This window comes from the organism of the source record quoted next, unplaced genomic scaffold (genome assembly GCF_019419815.1).
Source record: "Pyrus x bretschneideri cultivar Hongxiangsu unplaced genomic scaffold, Pyrus_bretschneideri_v1 Contig9, whole genome shotgun sequence".
Lineage (NCBI taxonomy): Eukaryota > Viridiplantae > Streptophyta > Magnoliopsida > Rosales > Rosaceae > Pyrus > Pyrus x bretschneideri.
This window is the reverse complement of record NW_025999831.1, coordinates 4,267,927-4,287,378: the sequence shown is the minus strand read 5'-3', so window position 1 is coordinate 4,287,378 and position 19,452 is coordinate 4,267,927. Positions and strand designations below refer to the sequence as shown.

The 19,452-nt window shown below is 37.0% G+C and overlaps 1 protein-coding gene across 1 annotated transcript; it reads left to right on the top strand.

Annotated features, from left to right (window-relative positions):
- Nucleotides 1–16,408: 16,408 nt before the first annotated feature.
- On the top strand, nucleotides 16,409–17,165 carry LOC103964875 (VQ motif-containing protein 17-like). The gene has a single exon (XM_009377864.3). It carries the CDS (start codon nucleotides 16,482–16,484, stop codon nucleotides 17,004–17,006), a length of 525 nt encoding a protein of 174 aa, XP_009376139.2. The 5' UTR covers nucleotides 16,409–16,481; the 3' UTR covers nucleotides 17,007–17,165.
- The last annotated feature ends 2,287 nt before the right edge of the window (nucleotides 17,166–19,452 follow it).

Genomic DNA, 19,452 nt, shown 5'->3' with positions numbered 1-19,452 from the left:
GGCAAGCATCGTTGAGGTCCCGGAAGTCTACGCAAACACGTATTTGTCCTGATTTCTTAAGGACAATGACGATGTTGGAGATCCATTTGGGGTATTGCACTTCTCGAATAAAGCCTGCTTCGATTAGCTTGTCGATCTCGACCTCGATTTGTGGGATAAGCTCAGATCGATAGCGTCTTTGAGTTTGCTTTATCGGTCGTGTTCCAGGCCTGACCGCAAGATGATGAACAGCGATGATAGGGTCCAGGCCGGGCATTTCTTTGTAAGTCCAGGCAAAGACGTCTTTGTACTCTAACAACAGCTGATAATACTCCTCTATCTCATCTGTACTTAATAATGCACTTACGAAGATAGGTTTTGGTTCCTTGCCTGTACCTAAGTTGAGTTCCTTGAGATCATCGACCGTGGCTTGCCCCCCATCTTCGAGCTGTGGTGGTGCAGCAGTGACATCTTCCTCGGGGATTTCGTCTTCTTCACCTTCTTGAACCGTGATGTGGAAAACATCTTGGATCTCCTCTTCAGTGCTGTCTTCTCGGGCTTGTTGGCATAAAGATTGTCTGGTGTTCTGGGAGAGGCGTTCCTTGCAATCTTCATAGGAAGGAGCCTTGACCGAGTAATTGAAGAAGTCTTCTGGGAAGAGGTCGCACATTGTGATGGGGATGGACGATCTTTGTGTCGAAATTTCATTATCTCCAGCACTTTCACATTGTTCTGGAGGTTGACAAGAGCTGTTTTGCCCTATTTTCGACTGGTAAACTTGTGGACAAGATGGTTGCTGCTTGTCCAATTTCGTCGAAGCGACCTTCGAACTGCTTTCCTCACAATCTTCATAGCAAGGAGCCTTGATCGAGTAATTGAAGACGTCTTCGAGGAAGAAAAGATCCCGCATGAGCGATCTTTGTGTTGTAATTTCATCATCCTCAACATTTTCATGTAGCTTTGAAGGTTGACGGTAGCTGCTTTGCCCCCTTTCCGATTGGTGCACTTGTGGAGAAGACATATGTTTCTCGTGCAGTTTCTTCGGAGTGACATGAGTCCATCCTTCAATTTCACTTGACTTGGAGCATGCCCCCAACAGTCGAGGTGAAGACTTTGAGTCGAAAGAGCCAGAAGTGACATCTTTCTTAGGGATTTCATCTTCAGTGCCGTTCTCTTGGGTTTGTTGGCATGAAGATTTGCCAGTGTGGATGATGATGCGCCTCCTTACCTTCAGTGGTCCTTTTGTGTCGACCTCTAGGATTGCTTGGCGCTTCATCCTTGAAGGAATCAAGCTTCGAACGTCGCCTTTTTCTGCTAACCCATTGAACCTTTCTTCCTTTGGTGTTGTCTTCCTCTTCCCAAAAGGCTTCTCATTATTTTCAAATCTTTCCGAAGCTGATCGTCGCAGAGGATAGATGGTTGTGTTGCTTTGTTTCTTAGGCTTTAACAACCTTTTAAAAACAGAGCTTTGGGATGTTGGCGGGCTAAGCCTCTTGAAGACAGAGGTTCGGCCTTGATTACCAATGCGATTAAGCACTGAAATTCTGGAGCTTGAATGGCTCATCCTATCGAAGACCGACGTCCGAGGGGCGGGTTTAGGCTCTTTTTGGTCTTGTTCAATGCTCACGCTGATGTGTTGAGCGCTAGCTTTCTTCACTTTGCTTGAAATCTTCACGGGTGCATTTGGTGTGAAGCCAAGTCCGGCTTTGTTGTTGTCAACTCCGTAACCATGCTCCTTCAACTTCTTTTGAGTTTTGGTGAGGTTACGTTCTTTGTCATTGACAGTGTTTGAAACTTTCTTTCCAGCCGCCTCAGAAGAAGCGAAGTCGTACCCGGCATTTGACATGAGTTTGTAGGCGTTTGGGTCGAATCCTTCCTCGGTCCTCTTGGTTGGAAGAAAGCTTGATTCCACCTTCTTTGGTAGAGCTTTTATGAAGCCTTGTGGTAGTCTTGCGGCCTTAGCACCCCCTAACTGTGTCAGAGGCAAAACTGCATTCGTCTTGAGCAACTTCACATTATCCGTGTGCCACTGTGTGTCGACTTTTCTTGTTCCAGTTTCGAATGGAGATTGACCATTCTTTCTTCTTGACATCGGGATATACCGGAATATGGGTGCGTTTGGTCCTTCTGACGGCATCCTACTCCCTTTGGTTGTTGCAGGTTTAGCAAACTCGTCATCATCTTTGCTTGAAGATGGCACGGCCTGCTCTTTTTGCTTTTTAGGCATGGCTTGCCACTCCTGCTTTTTAGGTGCTGCTTTGCCCGTGGATTTAATCTCTTCCGGAAGAGCTTCGGGTACCATGTCTTCGTCCATGTAGAACTTGGCGTCTGCAAAGTGTGATTCGGCTTCGGTGAATGGCTTAGTGTCACCTTGGATCACCTTCACTCCTTCTCGGTAAAATTTTAGGCATTGGTGAAGGGTGGACGGCACTACCCCATTTGCGTGGATCCAAGGTCTTCCTAAGAGCAAGCTGTAGGAAGTTCTTGCATCAATCACGTGGAATATCGTGCTTGATTTGAGCTCACCAATGGTCATCTCTACTCGGATCGTGCCCATCGCTCTTTGTCCTCCTTGGTTAAAACCCTGGATCAGCAGACGGCTCAGGGATAGCTCATTCACCTTGATGCCGATTATGGTCATTGTTGATTTCGGCATGATGTTTATGGCCGACCCACCATCCACAAGCATGCGGTTGACTTTGTATTCCCTTACGTACCCTGAGACGAAGAGAGGACGGTTGTGAGGCTTTGATCCCAGCAGTAGGTCTTCGTCAGTGAAGTTAATTGTGTCATGGGTGGCACAACATGTGGCACATTCATGTGGCTGAAGCTTCGAGCCTTCGTCGTTACTTTCTCGCACTTCGTGGTCGCCGGGACCTGCCAGGACTGCTGCTAGTGCTCTTCGTATCTTTTTTGGCAATGGTAGCGCTTCCTCGATGCTAAAGTGTGTTGGTAGACCTTCTTCGGGTGTGAGGGTCTTTTCTACCTCAGTGGCGATAGCTTTGCCTTTTGAGGGCTTTTCTATTTCTACTTCAACCATGTGACAGGCCACAGTAGTGCACTGTTGGAAAAAGTCATTCGGGAAGTATTCACGCAAGGAAACGGGAATGCGTGGCTCCTGCTCCATAGGTTCCCCAGCATATGTTGTCTTATCATGCTTTATGCTTCTTTTAGGCTTCGCATTGTTGCGGCCGTGGTGATTTCTTCTTTGTTCCACCTTTGGCTGTATGACTCGTGGTCTTGGTTTCCTTGTCTTTTTGTAGGTTACCAATATCCATCCTTCTTCATCATCAGCATGTGCATCTTGGTCGCTTCTCTCCAGTGATGGTTGTGTAGGAGGTGCCGTGCAACTTGAGCATTCACGGGAACGGTCAGGTGTCGTTTGGAGAGGCACAGGATTAAACGATCCAAACGCAATTGTAGTGGTATGCGTTGCGGCCGTGTCTTCAAGGTCGAGCTCAATTTGCCCTTGTTGTGCTAGCTTCATGATGAGTTCTTTAAGAACGAAGCACTTGCCAACAGGATGGCTCACGATACGATGGTACTTGCAGTACCTAGGATCGTTTGTGCGATTCATTTCTTCAGGACGCTTGCATTCGGGTAGCTCAATCACCTTTTTTTCCAGCAAGTCATCTAACATGGCAGCCATGTCAGAGTCAGGAAAAGGGTACGTTTTCTGTTCCAACTCTCTCAAAGTGCTCTTGTATCTGTCTTGGGTGCGAGAAGGCTCACTTGTCTTTATCTCCTTCCCTTTCTTCTTGGAGGAGATCTTGATGGGCGCTGAGGAGGTCTTGACGGGGGTAGTGTTGACGGTGAAAGCTTCCTTAGCGAGTTTCTTCCCAGTCTTGTCTATATTTGGGGCGAATACTTTATCCTTATTGAAGTTAGTAATCGGCTCCTTTTTCCCGTGATTAGCGATACTCAGCTCCATGTCGTGGGAGCGAGTTGCTAGCTCTTCGAATGTTCTTGGTTTTATGCCTTGGAGGATGTAATGTAACCCCCAGTGCATGCCTTGAACGCACATCTCAATGGCAGAGGTTTCAGAAAGCCGATCTTTGCAATCCAGACTTAAGGAGCGCCATCTATTTATGTAGTCGACGACAGGTTCATCTCTCCACTGTTTCGTACTGGTCAGCTCTAGCATGCTTACAGTACGACGAGTGCTGTAGAAACGGTTGAGAAATTCCCTTTCTAGCTGGTCCCAACTGTTGATAGACTCAGGTTCGAGGTCAGTGTACCAGTCAAAAGCGTTACTTTTCAGCGAACGCACGAACTGTTTGACGAGGTAGTCTCCCTCTGTCCCAGCATTGTTGCAAGTTTCAATGAAATGGGCGACATGTTGCTTCGGGTTGCCTTTTCCATCAAACTGCATGAACTTTGGGGGCTGATAACCCCTTGGCATTTTCAAAGCATCAATCTTCTTGGAGTAAGGCTTTGAGTACAGTACGGAGTCATGTGAGCTTCCTTCGTACTGTGTCTTGATAGTGTTTGCGATCAACTCCTGTAGCTGCTGGATAGAGAGAGATCCCATGAATACCGTTGCTTGGTCTAGCTTCGGCTTCTCTTCAACTTTCTCCGCTGGTGGCTCCTCTTCTTCGTCGTCTTCTTTCTTTAATAGGCCAACATCTGGGTCGACTTTCACGTCGGGCAGCGCATCTAGTTGGCTGACAAGTGCGGCAATCTGCAAGTCCTTCTCTTCCACAGTCCGTGTGAGCTTTGCGATTGCTTCATTCATCTGAGCTAGCTGCTCCTCGATTGAAGTTGCTCCAGTGGTCATGACTTGCATGGTTGTACTACCGCTCGAATCAGCGTCGGAGAGTAGGGACTCTGAGTATTTCCTCGGGCTTTCTCCCCTTGATGCCCTTAGCGAGGCTAGGGTGATCACAGGCTCGTACCTCAGGTGCTCTTGTTCCTTTGACAGAGTTAATGCAGGGGCGGAAGCCGCGGCAAAAAGAGCTCTTGCTTTACTTCGGGTTGTGATGCCCGAAATACCACCACTTGCGGCGATGATGTTCTTGTTCTTTGCTTTGATTGCAGGAACAGCTTGATCCTTTCTTGATGCCATTTGCGTTTTTTTCGATGATTTGAGGATAGAGATGAGAGGTTGAGAGGTCCCACCGGGCGTGCCAAATTTGTGAACACGAAAGTTCCTTGAAACAAGAAACAAGAATACGTGTACAAAATAATATTTTGTTTGATGATTTTGGGGTTACGATCTCTCTCAAATTTGGTCCTCTGATTCTATCTTCGTAGGGTGTAGGTTTGTGGATGAGTTGTTGATCCAAAGGGCCGTCGGGGCTTGATCTAAGGATGAACAGTTGATGAACGGATGAACACTTTCTTCAAGGGCCGTCGGGGCTTGATCTTGAATTGGTGGAAGTTCTTCAAGGGCCGTTGGGGCTTGATCTTGAAGGAGGATTTGATGAAGAACAAAGAGTGCTTTCTTGATCCTTCGGGATTTTCTTGAGAGCTTTAGAACTCTAAGGCTTCAAGGTTTTGGTGTGTGGAGAAATGTATTTGTGAATTGGTTGATGCTTGATACCTTGATGGAGAAGCCTATTTATAGGCTTTGAGAATGAATCACCACCACAAAATATTTTTTTCTTTTCCAAGCACCATTGCCTAATTTTCCCACTTAATGCAATATTGAAATTGAAGTGGTGTAACTTATTGCCTAATTTCCCACTTAATACCATTTAAAACTTGAAGTGGTGTAATTTATGGCCTAATTTCCCACTTAATACCATTTTAAACTTGAAGTGGTGTAACTTATGGCTTAATTTCCCACTTAACACCATTTTAAACTTGAAATGTGTATGCTTTGTCATTGCCCAAATGAGAAAAAACTTGCTTTGATCCGTAATGGATTGAAGTATGCTTGCCTTGTCATTGCCCAACATGAGAAGAAAAACTTGTTTTGATCCTCAATGGATTGAAATGTACTTGCCTTGTCATTGCCCAAAATGAGAAGAAAAACTTGTTTAATCCTTCAAGGGTATTTCTCCCTATTTTGTTGAGTCACACGCCACGTGTATAATTTGTACAACACGTGGCGTATGCCATGTATGCCTTGACACGTCAAAACTTTAATGCATTGGTGAACATTTGTTTTACTGAAATTTCGATGTCTACAGTGAGCTAAAGCGTCAGCCACAAAGTTTGCTTCCCTGAAGATGTGGTTCCACCTTATGCAAAAAAATTCAGAGGCCAACCATCTAATATCATCCACAATTAGCTCAAGGTGCCAAGGAGTATCCCAAACGCCTAGCACCGCCTAAATCACAAGCCTGGAGTCCTCTTCCACCATTAAGTTCATAAAACCTTTACGCCTGGCGTGCAAAAGGCCTTCCCTTAAAGCAACGGCTTCCACGACAACTACAGTGGCGCCATCTAGATTAAAAGCACCTGCTAGGGGTGGGCATGGGCCAGGCCCAATTTTGAAGGAACCGGACCCTACCCAGTTTAAATTGTAACGGGGCAGGCGGTCCGGGTATAGAGATTTTTTGTTTTGGAACCGGACCTTTCCAGGCCTGTTTGCATGTCCACGGGTCGAACTCTTTTTTTTTCCTCAAAAATACATCATTTAATAAAATGGGGCTACAGCCTCCGCTGCACTGCAGCACAGATTACACTTACATAAGTATTAAAGCACAAATTGTGCACATCAGCACATATTAATATAATACCAAATCATTGAAATTAGAGTTCTCAAAGATACCATTATCTCATTTTAACAATGGTTAAATTCCCAAATTGATACCAGTTAATGCTTAATCCCAGATTTCCACCCCTTCCACCCAAATCATTTGAGCAAATGATTAGAAATTAGAACATAATAGAGGCCAAGATTTCAGAACCTTACTAAATCTCTAAATCTAGAAAACCCTAATTTAATTTTAAATCCTAAATCCCTAAAACATAATACCTTAAAATTGAAAATGACTGTCAGCAGAGCTCGGCTGCACTGCAAATATAAGTTCGAGTCAGACGAAGGAGATGATTGATTCGTCATTTCGAGTTGTTCGTCTATTCAAGTTCGATAGAGAGATTGATTTCGAGAGAGCGAGTGAGAGAGAGACACAACAGCAGAGGTTTAAGGTTACATTAGAAATCAAGGAGCTCTAGATCATCGACCATGATTGCATTCTCCATCCCAATTCGTTGCATGCATTCAAAAATTAAAGCCACATAAAACAAAGAATTTTGCTATAAATTGAAAGAAAAAAGAGGAGAGAGGATTTTCGTTTCCCTGGATCGAGGTCTGATGATGATGGCAGCGGACAAAGCTGATGATGACGGCGGTGGACGAAGCTGGGACAATGAGAGCGAGTCGGGGGAAAGATCGAGTCGTGAATTAACTGGAAAAAGGAAAACGAATGACTCTTTCTGTCTGAGTTTGAGTATATGAGAAGATTGAGATGAAGAAAAAATTCCAATATAATTATTCTATGCTAGAAACAAGCCGGGCAGGGAGCTTGTTCCCTCTTATTTCTAGAACCGCCCAGCCCCGTTTTGTGTTTCGAAATTTAGGACCCGCCCCTTACCCGCCCCAAATTGTAGATATCTGCCCCGACCCGCGGGTCTAGGACCCGTTTGTCTACCCCTAGTTGCCCTTCCTCATTCCTTAGAACAATAATATGACATATTTTATTGAAATTAGACAATCTTATATATATATATATATATAGAGCAAATTACAACCATAAAACATTAAAAATATTTATTTATGAATAGTGCTTGCCCTCGCCCTTTACAAGCGTGTGGACTTGCACAAGAGCAATTACTGTTCAAAGTGAAAGTAAGAACAATTTTGTTGCCCTTGCCCTCCTAAAACATGTGGACTTGCTCTAAAAGAACAAAGAATACTTCAGATCGCTAAGATGACTGCATAATAAAACGACTACATATTGTCAACCCTTCATTCTCATCTACTGAATTACAAGAGTTGTGTATATAAAGATCTAATTATGAATCAAATTCTTAAAAGAAAACCCTAAGCCTACATAATATCTTCAAAAGTATCCAAATATATGAGTCTGCTTGACTGTGGCCACGGGTAGAGTGAAATTCCCCATAGTTTCTCCGGGCTCGTAAGGGGTGGATAACTGTGGCTTACTACCAGTTGTCCTCCTTAAAAAGAAGTATTAAAAAAAGTATCCCAATATAAAATTGAATCAAATTGTTAACATCAAATCTAAATCTCAATGAGTCCTATATATATACATATCCTATTTTTACAGAGTTATAATCACTTCCTAACTAAGCCATATAATTAAGTTGGTAGCATATTCTATATACATCAAAGGTAATTGCATTTGCATAACTAGAGATGGTCCGGGAAGTGAATTGTACAATCACACAGGGCCCAAATTCAGAGGGGCCCTAAAAAATTATTGTTATTTAATTTTTGTATGTAATAATGATGTATATTAAAAATTTGCTTTTATTAGCACTATAGAATCTCATTATGTAATCCTTATAAGTATAAATTTCTTTATTTCCAAATATACAACTTTGGAGTGCACAATAAGATATTTGGTAATAACACCCTTAAAATGATTTATTTTTCAATTTTATTATTATATAAAAATGTTATATATTCAAGTGAAACTTTAAAGTTAGAGTTTTTGAAGCCTTTGTTCTTGTTTGGTTACTTAAGATTGAACTGTTTTTTATTATTATTTTTTAAATTTATATATTTAGTGAAGAATATATTTGTAGCTCTTAAACTTATTATTTAATAACATTTGTAAACTTACAATTAGTAAGTCCTAAAATTTATTTTGATTTTAGTTATTTTTCGAACATTAACATATTATCTTACGTTTTTTTTATTTTTTTTCAGAAAACACTTTAAAAATGGTCATTTTTATAAATTTCGTACAGGGAAATCTCAAGGACCGCCTTTCACAGGAGAGATGCTGCCATGCATGTGAAGGATTTGCCTCGACGACAACATTTGGGTAATCAGAGGAGTGAAATCCTGCAGGACCACAAATCGACCATGAAAGCGACTGATAACAGCAGACATGCAAAAGGTTTACTGTGTGAATGCAATACTTCTTTACTCAAGTAGTCGACGACTATTGACACACGGCACATAAAAAGAAACAAGGTAAAATAATTAGAAGACATATGGGGCGGGGGAAGATTCATGGCACACTCATTTTACACAATTTATGTTACACATTTTTAAGAAGCTCAATCCGTAATGTTCGACGATTAATTTGAATCATTTATTTTTTAAAACATCATTCAGAGATTATTTTTATAAAAAAAAAATTAGAACATCATTAAGCAATATGTTTGTCTGCCAACATATATACTTCTGAAAAATACATAATATCCTCCTATATAACATTGAAAAAGGAAATTGTGACATTATATTGCATGCATATGGCTCTTTAATGCTACTTGTGATTTAAAAGAGCAAAAACAATATACCTTCCCAAATTGTAGAAATATTTTCGGAACATATGTAACTTTTGCTTGAAAATTTGAAGTCGCAGGCCAATAGGCAATAGCTATATATAAGGGTCTGAGTAACTTTAGTGTATGAACATCATAATCGAAACCGTTCATTTTTTTCATCATCTAAATATCACATTTGTAAAATTTCATTCAATTTGAAGATCTTTTGGTCATTCATATGCATTGTTTAGCCATTAAATTTGAAGATCGTTTAGCTGTTCATTCTCTTACAGATCATTGGAGCCGGCTAATTTTAATTAAAAACCGAGGGCTTCTATCAAATTACCTTGGTAGGAAGTCTCTAGTCCCAGAAGTTACTATATACATTGTATAGAAAAAGATAACTACTATATACACCTTTTTCTGTCTACATGTGTACCTTTTTGTATTTATAGCCATTCAATTAGAAAAATTAAATAAAAACAACCAACAGAATTAATCAAGAAAGTGTAACAAAGAAAAACAGTGTGATCATCATTTTCCATATAATATTGGCGGAAATAAGAAAATTAACAGTGCAGTAATAGTATTGCACTCTCAGAATCCACGCAGTAAGATGAAATCAGGCATGTGGATGTGAGATTCAAACTCATGAGCACATGGAAGAACTCTTATATTTCAAATTGAATTTATACATATACAGTAAATCAATCATTTTCTTATTTGCTGACTCAATCGTCAGTAAATCAATTTCAATTCATTGCGTACCTCAAATTCAAGGTAAACAAAGATCAATAATTTGTTCAATTCTTCTTATTCATTTATAGCAGGTTGTTTCATGGCATATTTAATCCTTGTTATCCTCCACATCAAATTTCCAATTCTTCAATTAATAGTTCATTCAACCCTAGTCATCATTGCCCTTGCTTCAATTGTATATATAGACACACACACACACGCGTACAGACATGAGACATGTGACCTCCATATATGTTGTTTTCTTTATTTCACTGCATGCATGCATACATACTTAAGGTTGTACATATGTTTGTGAAAATTTGAATAAGGTTATGTTCCACAATCATTGTCATCTGCCAAACGGCCACGGTATGGTTCTTGGTGGAGAAGGAACATGTTATATATAGCCACAAATAAGTCGGTTACCTAGAATATAAGGTATATAGGATGCTATTGGTCATAATTTAATAGATTAGAGCCCTAATTAGATGGTGAGTGTTACTACCATTTTAAAAGCGCGTCACGTATTGTCAGCAGAGAAGCATACAATTTTTTTTAAATGCACATAACCATATGTAGATTTATCGAAATGACGACATCATCATGTAAAGGATAAAGCTATGTTTTTGGTTGATAAATCAATGCAATTTAAGATTTGAAAGGGGGGGAGAGATTGGGTAAGGAAATGTAAGCATGCGGGCAGTGGCGAAGCCACAAAGGCGTAAGGAGGTTCAGCCCCACCTCCAGTTCCCTGAATTCGTTCCTAAGACCAAGATTTCGGTCCCTATACTAGGTTGTTGCTGTTCCGGTGCAGCAGTGTTGCGTTTCCCTTTTTTTTTTTAAACCCATAACATGAAACAATGTCGGAAATAATTATAACTTGTTTGTATTGAACTTATGAATGACTTCAATATTATTACTATCTAAAAAATTTAGTTGTCTACATTTTTTTAACCTTGCACCTTTTTAAATTCGGTCCTCAACTTGACTATTCCTGTATTCGCTTTGCATGCAGAACGTATGTTGGGAAAAATTTGATACGATTGACGAACAGGATCATCCAGCTAAGCCTCGCAGAGAAGAGAGTAGTCGATCGTGCAACCCAAGTCCTTATTTTAACCTAATGAATGAGGATGCCAAAATTTTAAAAAACACGAAAAAAAAAAAAAAAAAAACTAATAAAAATTGTTTTAAAACTTTTAGTTTTAACGATAATAATAAAATAAAAGGTAAAGTAAATAGTATCAGAATTAATTTTTTAATATAAAAATATAATTTTTCGTTAAATTGAATGGTACTAAAACTGCTTATTAAAGTTCGAAAAAAAAATGTCAAAATTCAAAAGAGTGGCCTCGCACTTACTCGTTGGATTGGCTCCCGCTTGGGAAACAGCCACGGCAGGCACGTCGCCACGTGGTAATTGAGATTGAGTCTTCGCTGTGAGTGTACCATATCATGCATATGAGCTGGGCCGCGGGCCGGCCCAAGCCGGCACGCACGAGACTCGTGTTCTCAGATGATGCAAACACCATCATCACGAAAGTCAGTTCATCACGTGCACATCCGACGGTTATGATACTCTGAATCATAACGGAAGATCTTTACCAGTACACTTAAATATCAAATATAGCTAAACTATTTATTAATATAATTCTTTTTGTTAACAAAAAAAATAAAAATACTATTTAATCTTGTATCATAAAAAAAAGAGCAATAATGTAATTCACAAAATTAAATTTCGTTGTTTTTTTTATTAAAACCTTAAGTGATTTTAACATATATCTAATATAAAAAAATAAAAAATAACAAACAAAAATCTCTCTTCCCACTTCCAACCCACATTCTCTCTCCTATCTCCTTCTCATTTTAAAAACAGAAATAAAAAATATTTACAGACAATATACAGGCATATGCTAGTTTTTCATAAATGTGTTTTATTTGCCGGCTGCCAAATTATTTAGGTTTATTTTTAGTTATGCCCCTGGACTCGATTTTCATCTCATTTTGCTTTTTATAACTCAAAAGTCGTTTACTCTCTAAAACTCAAAGTTCGCCTCACTTTGTCATTGTAACGATTTTGGTTTCATTTTGCCACCTAAAACATGAAAGTCGACCCTATAAAACTCAAAATTCGCTACACAGTGCCTTCGATCTGTTAATTTCTTACATGGTTTGATTTGGGGGCGCCATATTAATCAATTTCTTTTTTATCTTTTTCATCTCTTTAATTTCTTTTAAACTTAATATTATTTGATTGTTGAATGTTATAACACATAACAATGATTTATAACCAAATTTGATTGCACATGTGACATAGTCTTATTGGGTGTTAGGTCCCACATATGTTTCAGGAGGCAACATATAAATTTTAGGGACAGGAGAGAGCTCACAAGTCAAAGTGAAACGAATTTTGAGTTTCAATGAGTAAAGCGATATTTTTTAGTTAAAGGAGAAAAAATGAGATCAAAATAAAGTTGTAGGAGACATAGCTAAAAATAAGCCAATTATTTATAATGCTTTTCACCCGAAAAAAATATAAAGCTCTAATAAAATTCTTAATTTCTTATTTTTTATTCTAATGCCACAAATTCTTAATTTCTTCTTCATCCATATATAAACTCAAAAACTGTGTATTTTGGTTTAAAAACGTGAAGGTTTGTGTTTAGTGTCGGTTTTATGTGACAATGTTATTTTGCGTATAGAGCACAGATTGAAAGCCCGCAACCAATGTGTATATGCACAAATATTTTCTTTAATTGAATAAAATACAGCGTTTTTTTTTCAATTATTATTATTAAGAAGAGGGAGAAAGTTCGAACTATTACAGTAATTTAAAGGAATAGAGAGTTTCGAATTTGGGATGCACCACAGTGGAGTTCAGGCACACTACTTCATTAGAAATTTGCCCCACTAAATTCTGTTGGAAAATAGCCCCACCTATACAAGTAAAAAATGGTAAGCTGCTCTGGGTAGCTTGCAAATGACTAATCATCACTATCCATTTTAGGGTTGCGTTCTCATTAGCGTGACTTCCTTTCCTGCATGCATGATGGTGTAAAAAGGTCAAAAAGTTTAAGCCAAAAGCCTCATGGCGGTTGCACCAATTATTCTGCAAGCAGTCATATGCCATGTGACCACGGTACCGAGCCAAATTCTCACCTAAACATTTTCTTTATATGGCATTCATCACCTTCTAGCTAGTAGCATTATTCAACCGTTGTCAGCAGGAATTTCGGTTCACTTTAGTAAAATCAGAATATATAATTTATCGTAATATGACTCGCGTACTCAATATATATATATATATATATATATATATATATATATATAATGAAATGGATACCTCGTAATTGAGAGAGAGTTAAAAAATGAGTTTGTTTGGGTTTTGCATATATGTTAATTTGTGATCGAAAGCTCCATAAGTGAGTAGTGATAATACTTAGAACCGGCCATGGTACTATTCTGTGTAGCTATGAGGTGAAACAAAATAGACAAATTAATGGTAAAAGAGACATATATCCACATCCAAGTCGGTTTTGCAAGTTAGCAAGTGACATATACCTCACGCATCCGTACAAGTTTGCTTTTATATACATAACTATGAAAGACATGATTCTCTCACGTAAATAATCTTCCATTGTTAGAGTACTCAACTTGGACCAACATTTAACAAACGTTCACGTTACTACGGTTTTATAATATATAACATTGAACATATCTCTCTTTGTGTAGTGAGATTAAGTTAATTAATATATTATATATTGTAATATTAAATATGGTTACAAATATATATATATATATATATATATATATATATGGGTTGTGTGTAGATTGATTTGAACACGATGGAAATAGCTGGTGTTGCCCTTATCAAAATAGATATCGTCTCCAAATTAACTAGTTTAATTATTGTCAAACTTTTGGATGAGGTAGCTTAAAATTAATATGATCTTTACTTTCCTTAGTTACATGCATGATTTGAACTCTTGATCTGTGCTTACGTGCTCTCATCTAATACCACTTGTAGTGACATCATCTGCAAGTGAACAATATCAAAAAACTATTTTAGTTACTCAGTTTAACTTTTTATTTCTGACAACATTCTATATTTTAATTTTTAACAAAATTTGAATATTTTATTATTAACAAGTCAAACTCAACATTCTCATTTTCTAAAGTAACCTTCTCTTACTTCCTTTTTCACCTTGCTGTCCACCGTTGAGTTTTTTTACTTATCTTTTTATACTCTTTTACAACATCTCTTGGAGGCAAATTTTTATTTATTTATTTATTTATTTTTATTTTTGACTCTTTAAAATAGAGATTTGGTTGTTTTCAACATCTATTGGAGATGCTATAAAGTTAATGGGAAATGTATTATATTATTCTACTTGAAATTTCTTATATCTAGAGAGAGATATATTTCTTAGATTACAATTAACCACGTTTAAAGAAAATGCGGATATGTGTTCGATATTGTTAGTGATAGTTGATACTATGAATATTGTGAAGTTAAAGTTGTCAATATATGGCAGATAATATATTGTTATTGTTCCGCAAGTGAACTAACTGCAGCATAGAAAAACTGTATATATACACAGCTAATTAAACTATTTTCTTCGATTCTACCCGGCTAACATGCATCATGCACTCAACTATTCCAGCATGCTTTGCTGGATTGTATACAATTTAATATGATTGCTATATATAACCTAAAAAAATATGGTTGTTCACTTCTTATAGCAAGTTTTAGGTCTTGGGAGCATTGGCCCAGAATTGTAAACGCGGGATTAGGTACCGCTGCCGTACATTTGTGTGTAAGCCATGAACCCATGACATTGTTTTTCTTCAACCTACACGGTTTTGTGTTGTGATCCATATTCATGCATAATGACATAATTACCAATTTATCCATATGGATATGGAGAGAGGATAAGTGAATGGTAGATACCATTTCAACCCCAACCTCAACTTTTCCACATAAAAGTAATCTGTATATAAACTTTGGCCACTAATACTTCGATATGGTGATATAAGATATATACTTAGTTTAATTTGATTCGGTTTGACTTATTCAAAATTTCCTAAAACAAACCAAACCGACTAGTTTAATTTTATTATTTTGTGGCACTTGGATCTTCATAGCTAGTCTTGTTAGACTGTTTACTTTGATGGAATGTTGAATGTTATTATGATGTTTGAGAATTGAAAGTTTTAGAATAAATGAATATGCAATGTTGGGTGGTTGAAATTTGTAATTAAGATTGTTAGGTTGATAGTTTTGGTTTCATAAGATTATAAGAAGTAAAAATACTTTATGTTTGTTTCGACTTTCACGTAGAAATTTGAGTCTCGTTTCACATGGCTATCGAATTTGATAAGTGTATGTAAACGCAAGTTTTACAAAATGAAACACAAAAAATGATATAATTTTGTGTTAAAAAAAATTAAAAGAATAAAAATAAATAAAAAGGTATTGAATTTGGAGCTTGATTTCTTACCTCAATCTCGAATTGAACTAAACCAAACTGGATTATTCTTACTCCTAATTCAGATGACTAAAATAGCATAAGTGTCTAATTTTTTATCTAAAAATTTAATATTGAATCCGAATTTTATGAAAGTGTGTTAATTTTGTATGTCTAAATAACGTATTAAGTGATTCAACCTTAATTTTTTGGTAAGAAAAAGTTTAGGGGCAGATTTGCTACTCTCACCACCAACGTCAGGACAAACTCACAACATCAAGTCAGAAGGACTTACGCGTGGCACCTAACTGCTAGCTGCCACTTGTATGGATTTACGTTGAAAATTATAGATCGCGCGCCAATGAGAACTGCTGGCAACGGGAATCGAACTTGATTGGAGGTTAACCACAAGCACATCATTAGCAAATGAATCAACCATCGTTGGCATGATTCAACCTTACAATTTTGCAATTGGCTAATTAGTTACTAGTTGAATGGAAAATATAGGGGATGTTTTTGGGCATGTCAAGTATGATAAAAAATTAAAATACATTATACAAGTTTACACATCTTCCACAAAACATAACATTAATATACACAAACAAAATTATTATAAAATCCCAATTGGGAGATAGGGGACCATTGAGTTCAATTGAATACTCTATTGACTCTTTAACATTTTGCCACAAGAGGATTCATCCAACCCCTCCCTCCCAAAGCCAGCCTTTTTTCTCCCCTCTCATTTCTTATTTTTTTCCCATTTTGTCCTCCTAATTTAAACTAATTAATTATTAACCACCCCTCCATTTATATATTTACACCAACTTCCTCAATTCCCCCATCTCTCCCAACCTCTCTCTCTCTCTCTCTCTCTCGGCATTTCCCATGGAGGAGGCTCAAACACTAACCAAGAAGCATACTTTCTGCTCAAACTTTCCAGCAATCCACAGAGACTCACAGATAATATCAAAATTCAAGCCCAAAATCCGAATTATTCACATATTTGCCCCAGAGATCATCAAGACTGACGTGGCAAACTTCAGGGAGCTGGTTCAGAGACTCACTGGAAAACCATCGGAAAACGGCGGCTGCAGCAACAGGAGGAACAACAAGAAAAACCCAACAAGTATACCTAGCAGAGAAGAACCCAAACCCAGCAAAAAGAATGCATTGATCATGGCTGACAAGATGAGAGATGGGTGCAGGGGATTTGTGGACCAATCGAGAGACAGGGTTAAGGGAGCAGAAGGGCTGATGTGGAATGCAGAAAACTCTGGTGGGTTTCTTGAGAGATTTGCAGACTTGGAGGGGTTTATTCAGGAATTTGGTGGTGAGCTTCCTTTGCCGCCCACTTTGGATGCTCCAAATTCTCACCTCCTGCATGGTTTTGAAGGAACCCAACTTGTCTAGAAGGTCAAAAAATCAATATTTTCTGTGGAATTCTCACCCCAAAAAAAGAAAAAGAAAAAAAGATGTATGGTTTTGATCAGAGTAGTCTGAAATATTTTGTTTAATTTTCTTGGGATTTTAGAGGGTTTTAACTTAATTCTAGTGAAATTACTTTGTCTATCCGTCTGTCTTTTAATTTTCCAATTTTTATGATGCTTTGATCTCTCTCTATTTCTTGTGTAAATAACGTTTGCTTTTGAGATATCATCTGTTTTTCTGCAGAGATATTTCCAGTTGCATTCATTTGGAAGAAGCAGAAATTTATGATATTACTTATAAATTATTTATTTGTTTTTGAATCGAATAATTAACATTTAGCTTTGGTTTTTTTTATTATTTTGTCTCGTTGTTTTTTGGATGTGGGATTTGCTACTTGTCTTATGTATGTGGGACCACCTGTTCGTCTAGGTGGATGATTAGGGTTTGGCAACCAGAATTATTAAAAACAACGTGCTGAAAACTATAGGGTGTTTGATATATAAATGTATTACTTTTCTTGCAAGAGTATTGTTGCAATTAATTATTTTTTCCTGATTAATTAGCACAAGCCGTCTCTTGGAAATTAAGTGCAGATACACTCCTAAGTTAAGTTATGGTTAGTCCTTCGGAGAAACTTCCAATTTTTTTATTGCCCAATACGAAATTAAACACATTTCTTGTGCATAACCCACATAACCCACTTGATTGATTTGTTAAAACCCTAACCGTCTAGAGGAAAAATCAAAGAAAATTCTCTCAAAATTTTTCTTGATTAAACATTTTTATTTTATTTTATGAACATACAATATTATCTACACTAAAAGAGAGGGAGTGAGTTTAGTCTCACTATGGGCTAGCAATAATATGGTTCAAATTCGTCTTTGGTGAGAAACGAACGTAAGACCTCTCACTTATAAGTGAAGAGAAATACCACTAAATTATATTACTAAGTGGCTGATTAAACATTTGTTAGTTTCTAACTTTATATTAAAGTGCTTTCATTTTGATGAAAGGGCTTTTCAATTCATATTAAATTAATTTTTATTTCAAAAACTCCCTCAATAATATTAATTAATTAATTGCTATATTTATAGTCCCTTCCTTAATTTAAAGATTCAACTATATCTAGTGGGTAAGTTTTTCAAATACATGGGTGTTAATATTTTCTTTCAATTTAATTAAGTCGTGTTGATACGTTTTGATAATATAATATAGTAATTGGTATGTTTTCTTCTATTCACATTGTTGATTGGTACGTTTAATTTCAACTTTAGTGCGTTTGGTTTTATACACAATTGTTGATCTGTACATTTATTTCCATTTTTGTTATGTTTTGTTTCAGACACAATTTTAATTGTTCGATTATAGTGGTACATTTATATTTGTTTATGAATGATATATTTATATTGTTCATGGTTTTTTTTAGTGTGACTGAAAAAAGCTAGATTATAGGATGGTTAGTTTCTCTAAATAAGTAAATAGTTTTTTTTAACGTGAAAAATTTAGAAAAAAAAAATTTTATGAGACAAGTGGCACCAAAATGATAGGAATTTTTTTACTTAAATCTTTAAAAGCAACAAATTTGTAGTTTTAATAATTTAAACATGAAGCGCTTATATAAATTAGTGTAAGAGTAGTGATGAATGATTATTTATGTTTTATGTCTATTTTGTAACACTATTGTATATAATATCTCATGTGTACGGACAATATATGTTTATACGTATGTGGATATATATTTATATATCAAGCTACTCTTTGTCAACAATGTCCTTACTTTACAAAGGGGCTTCCTTCTTACGGTTACTCCAGACTAAAGTTCTTTGATAGGGACCATTTATATTTTGGGAACTTTAACGAAAAGTTCCCGGTACTGTTCATTTTAACGAAAAATCATATTTTTACACTAAAAAATCAATCCTGGTACTATTCACTTTACCCTTTATTTTGCCCTTATCGTTAAAACTCAAAGTTTTCAAGTCATTTTCATTCATTTTCTTTTATATTTTAGGTTCTATTTTAAAGGTTGTTCTTACAAAAACTCATTAATATTTTATGTAGTTTGATTGTCTATAAATGTAAAAAATAACACACTTGGTTAGATAAAGTTAATACGAAAATGCAAATTGTCAAATGGCTAAACAAGTAAATCACGACAACTGATCTCATGGAAAAATGCGTATAGTAGTTCCCTAAAGGAAAAAAACAGGAGGTTTTGGATATATTTTGTAAGTTATAAATCTGCTTGATCATGGTCATGATTAGGGTACAATTCTCAACTAATCTTCTGTAGGTCTGAAAAAGGTGAATGATCATAGTTCGCCACCAGTGTTGTCCCCCTTTAAAAAAACAATTGGTTAAACGGAAGTACTCACATAACTGGTTTTGTGCATGAATAATCTTTGAAAGAGAGCGAATCATTAAATTA

Coding starts and splice junctions, on each gene's coding strand:
- LOC103964875 (XM_009377864.3), top strand. CDS start 16,482: ATGGAGGAGGCTCAAACACTAACCAAGAAGCATACTTTCTGCTCAAAC.